Source organism: Malurus melanocephalus, unplaced genomic scaffold (genome assembly GCF_030028575.1).
Source record: "Malurus melanocephalus ecotype Western Australia unplaced genomic scaffold, MMel_1.1 scaffold_713, whole genome shotgun sequence".
Classification (NCBI taxonomy): Eukaryota; Metazoa; Chordata; class Aves; order Passeriformes; family Maluridae; genus Malurus; species Malurus melanocephalus.
In genome coordinates this window covers 10,688-15,851 of record NW_026623945.1, presented here as the reverse complement: position 1 = coordinate 15,851, position 5,164 = coordinate 10,688, and the positions used below count along the sequence as shown (strand labels likewise).

The following is a 5,164-nucleotide window of genomic DNA, read 5'->3' as shown; positions in this document are numbered from 1 at the left end:
TCAACTTTGCAGTTGTTTTCCTCTCAAAATTGTTAGAAATCTGGAGTTGAGTTGGATATTGGGGGAATTTTGTTGAATTCCCCTATATCAGATGATGGAAAAGGAACTCCTCTCTTCCTTTGAGGGCATCATTTATTCACTGCCCAGCACAGAGGTTACAGGCAGCCCAATGTCCCTTTTTCCCTGAGTGACCATCACATTCTGCTTCTTCTGCTGCTRCCYCAGGGYAGGGATTTTTYAATTWATTTTGCAGTTCTGGTTTYGCTCTCAAAATTCTTGGAAATCRTGGAGTTGAGTTAGATTTTGGGGCAATTTTGGATTCCCTGTGTCAGATGATGKRAAAGGARCTCCTCTCCTCCTYTTAGRGCATMATTTAATCACTGCCCAGCACAGGGGTCAGGCAGCCCAGTCCCTGTTGGAGGGCAGCCACTCATCCAGGCATCCCTGCCTTGCTTCCAGAAAGAAAAATCCCCAATTTTCTCCCAGCCCCAGCTGACTATCCAGTTATTTTTGTGCTCCAGTGTTTTTCMTGGTGAATTTTTCCCCTCAATTCTTGGCTAAGCATGAGCTGGGGAAGCAGTGCCACACAAAAATAGAGTTTGAGCAGGGCTGTGGTTTGTTTGAAAATTCATTTTTGTTGTTAAACAGCTCTGGCCTGCAAAGTGTTCATCCCCCATGGGTGATACCAGCTTAAAACCTGGAGATTTTGTGGTGATTTTGGTTTTAAATGTTCTTCTAACCACACAGACAGGGCAAACAGAGTGAAACTGGACCCAAGCAAAGCCTAAAAGCCACTTAGATTGTATTTCAAGACCTTTATATGAATTTCAGCATTTCAAAATGGTTTCACATTACTCTGGTTCTTTGTTCTCCTGCAGATTGTGGCGTTAGGATTGAGCTTCCTGGTTTTTCCAATGTTTTTCTTTCCCTGTTGGTGCACAAAACCCCTGTGGAGACATCAGAAAGTGGCAATGTGGAGGATGCCACGGAGAGGCTGACTTGCAAAAATCTCTCTAAAATCAACCCAGTTGGCTGTCACGTGGATTTCCTTTGACTTTTTCTTGGTTACTCAGCCGTGGAGCTGTTCACTACAGGAATAGATGAGACCAAGACAAAATTATCTCTGAAAATCAATCTGGAGGAGGTGTCCACATATAGAGATCCAGAAAAAAAATCTTTCCTTACACGAGATGAGGAAAGCTCTTTTTAGAACCAACATTTAGAACTCAACATCAACATTTTGCTGTTGAATTTCTGGTTTAAATTCTGGCAGTAGCCAGCAGGATGTGCTTGGGTTGGATTTCTGAGGTCAGCTCCCACCTTAGCCCTGGTTTTTATTCCAGAAATACTTCCCCTCCCAGCAGCTGGGAGATCACAGGTGGGAATTGTGGATTAAATCTGATTTCAGCTGGTGGAACAGGTATTTCTGAATAACTTGGGCTGATCTTACCTGCTCTGCTCAGTTCATTAAAAAGCAGAACCAAAACTGCAATTTTGAGCACTTGAAACTCTTGATGAAGTTCTTGAATCTTCGATGTCCTTGAATTCTCAATGGTTCCCCAATGCCATAAAAATATAATTTTTCTCAGCTCTCTCGTGTAGCAGCAGGACATTTTTGGTGGTTTTCTCCTTCCTTTCCTGCTGGAATCAGCCCCATTTCTGCTGCCACCTGTGCACTAATTAAATACAAAAAAAAAGTTAAACAATTCAAGTGAAATAAAATTTAAATTAAACCAAAAATGTAAATAAAACAATTAAATACAAATTCCTGTTCATAGGAAACTGAAAGCCATGAAAGCCATGAAGAAAAAATAAAAAAAACCCCACCCCAAAACCAGAAAAACCCACCAAACTTTACCCATTCTATACATTATATACAAATGAAACTGAATTATTCATTATTTAAATTCTTATCAAATACAAAACTTCTTTACAACAAACAACTTTACATCCAAAAAAACCCCAAAACAAAATCCTTATGTCAGTCGCTGGCACCTTGGTGTTACCACTCAATGACAAAATCAATGTAATTTCAGCTCCACATGAAATCCTCACTCCTTAAACCAAAAAATGGGTGCATTAAAAGGATCCTCAGCAGTCACTGCCATTGCTTTGATGTTCCCAAGGTTCTGGTTCCTCATCTTCAAAGCATTCAGCGTTAATTATAGAGCTGCACCTCATTTTTTTCTCTCCTYCCTCCTGCCTGATGGTGGCACAGCACAGAGTGTGACCCATGGGCTCCTCTCATTTCCAAAACACGGCTGAGAAAACACCAAAAGGACATCAGAAAGGTTCTCCAGAAGCCACCAAAGCCATAACTGTGTTTATTTACAAAAAAAAAGGCTTTTCTGGTACTTCATTTCCAYAGAAGTGCTCAGGGTTTGTATTTAGCAGCACAAAAATCAGCTGCTCCTTTGTGATTTCTGCTCGGGGAGATCAGGAGATGGGGGGGATTTGTTGATCCCTTTGGGCAGCCATAGGGACTTCAGGAGATGTTCTGATCACTTTATACAGCCATGAGAGGCTCCAGGAGGTTTTTCTGATCCCTTTATGCAGCCATGAGAAGCTCCAGGAAGTTTTTCTGATAATTTTGGGCGCCCTTTAGGGGCTCCAAGAGGATTTTCTGATCACTCTGGGCAGTCATGAGGGGCTCCAGTTTTTTTCTGATCACTTTATGCAGCCATGGGGGGCTCTAGGAGTTTTTTCTGATTCCTTTATGCAGCCATGAGGGGCTCCAGGAGGTTTTTCTGATCACTTTGGGCACCCTTTGGGGGCTTCAAGAGGATTTTCTGATCACTTTTGACAGCTATGGTGTTTTCTGATCACTTTACACAACCATGGGGTGCTCCAGGAGGTTTTTCTGATACTTTGGGATGGAGCTCCAGTGTTTTTTACTTCTCCATGGAGCAGCCAGAGACCCTTCCCTGCTCTCCCCACCTCTGGGATCTGAGGAATGAGCAGGAGCAGCTCTTTCTGCTTCACCTCTGAGTTGCCAAAATCTTCATTTCTCACTGATTGTGGGGTCAGGGAGCTGGCACAGCGTGCTGTGAAGGGGAAGGGATGTGGGGCAGGAGGGAACAATGGTAACTCTCTGTGTTTCTGTGTTCTTTGTTTTGTTTTGAAGCTGGAAAGAGGTGATTTCCTCTCTGAAGAATGGAGGGAGAGGATTGCAAACACAAGGTACAGTACACAGACCCAGTGCTGCWTTCTGAGCTGGATGTTTGGGACTGTGGAGAATGGAAATTGGGAGGCTGGCCAGCTTTTTATATAGAATTTCCACAGCAAATACCCAAAGTCTATCTGGCAACTCTCACTCTGGCCTCTTCAAATCCTGTTTTCTGACTGCAAGAATGGCTTGGAGTGCATATCCCAGGATATTCCACACAAGGGTGGAATATCCAACATCAATTCTGGTTAGAAGAGAAACACAAACCTCATTTTGTTTTGCATATTCCCCATAGTTCATGTCAGGGATCTTGGCTAAAAATTCATTATCTTGGCTGTTGGGGCACACAGGGCTCACTTTCCCTCTCAGAAAAAGGAAAAGACCCAAGTGAGTTTGTTCCAGCTTAAATTGGAAGTTTATTGAAAGTAATTGTCTTGAAAAGATTTATTGATGTGGAGAACTGCACAGAGGGTTCRATCCCTTTCCTAGGGAGCAGAAAAGGGAGTAAATTTGTTAAAAGCAATAAAAGCTGCCTGTGTTTTTAAAGCTTTGCATTCCTCCAGCCCTAGGGGTAGGAAAAAGACCTCTTTATTTTTATCATTATTTTTTTACTTTTAATATATTTATTTTTATTTATATTCTTTATTTTTATTTTTATTTTTATTTTTATTTTTATTTTTATTTTTATTTTTATTTTTTAAAATACATTTTTATTTTTATTTTTAATTTTTATTTTTATTTTTAATTTTTTTTTTGTTTTAATTTTTATTTCTATTTTTATTTTTAAAATATATATTCTGATTTTGATTTTTAAGTTTTTATTTTCATTTCTGTTTTTATTTCTATTTTTATTTCTATTTTTTTAAATACATTTTTATTTTTAGTTTTATTTTTATATGACCTTCTGGGTCACCCTGTGATGTGGGGCAATGGGACGCACTGTCAAAGAGGCCTCTGAAAAATCCACTGCTGGATTTTTCCCAAGGCTCTGCCAGGCTGGGGGCTCCCGCACGGTTCTGTCCCTCCCTTCCTCCTGCAAGTCCCTTTTCTGGAGGTGCCTTTTGGTTTGTGGCCAGCCCTTCCCCAGCCTTGCAGCACATTGGGGTTTGGCTCTGCTGCCCGGACAGCTTTCCTGGGAATTCCTTTAGGATTTTACAGCAAAGTTTGGCTGCAGGAGCTCCGAGTGCCCCAGAAGGGCTGGAGGTGTTTGGGTGCTGTGGCACAGTGACCCCTGAGTGTCTCAGCTGCAGGATCTGGGAATTCTGGAATGGGTTGAGTTGGAAAGGACCTAAAAACCCACCCAGTGCCACCCCTGCCATGGCAGGGACACCTCCCACTGTCCCAGGCTGCTCCCAGCCCCAATGTCCAGCCTGGCCTTGGGCACTGCCAGGGATCCAGGGGCAGCCACAGCTGCTCTGGGCACCCTGTGCCAGGGCCTCCCCACCCTCCCAGGGAACAATTCCTTCCCAATATCCCATCCATCCCTGCCCTCTGGCACTGGGAGCCATTCCCTGTGTCCTGTCCCTCCAGCCCTTGTCCCCAGTCCCTCTCYWGCTCTCCTGGAGCCCCTTCAGGCCCCAAAAGGGGCTCTGAGCTCTCCCTGGATCCTTCTTCTGTCCAGTTGAACATTCCCAACTTCAAAAACATTGTCCATCCTGGCCCTGGGCAGTGCCAGGGGTGGGATTGGTACCAGGACATGGCTCCTGTGCATTCCAAGGGATCCCTGTGCCTGTGCTTGGCAGAATCTTCTGGAAGGCGGCCTGAGAGTGAAGGGGACTGGGGGTTCCTGTGCCCTGCACGTGCACACACAGCTCTGTGCCAGAGTGAGCTCTATAAAATCACATCTGCAGCTCTGGCTCTCCCCTTCCTCCCCTGGATGTTTTCTGGTACCATTAATGTGTTTGGCTCTTTTGCACAGCCTTTTTTTGGCACATGGCAAGGAGGAGGAAGAAACCCCTGCTCTTTTTCCTTGCCAGGCAGGGTTTCCTGAATTTCCAC

The 5,164-nt window shown here is 43.7% G+C and overlaps 1 protein-coding gene across 1 annotated transcript in view; it reads left to right on the top strand.

The window, feature by feature from the left end:
• LOC130584501 (histone-lysine N-methyltransferase, H3 lysine-79 specific-like) overlaps window positions 1-5,164 on the top strand; it is a 21,866-nt gene that overhangs the window by 6,349 nt on the left and 10,353 nt on the right. Inside the window, exon 2 of the mRNA XM_057384516.1 lies at window positions 3,125-3,180. Within this exon, the coding sequence (XP_057240499.1) occupies window positions 3,125-3,180 (56 nt within the window). The remainder of the gene's footprint in view (window positions 1-3,124; window positions 3,181-5,164) is intronic.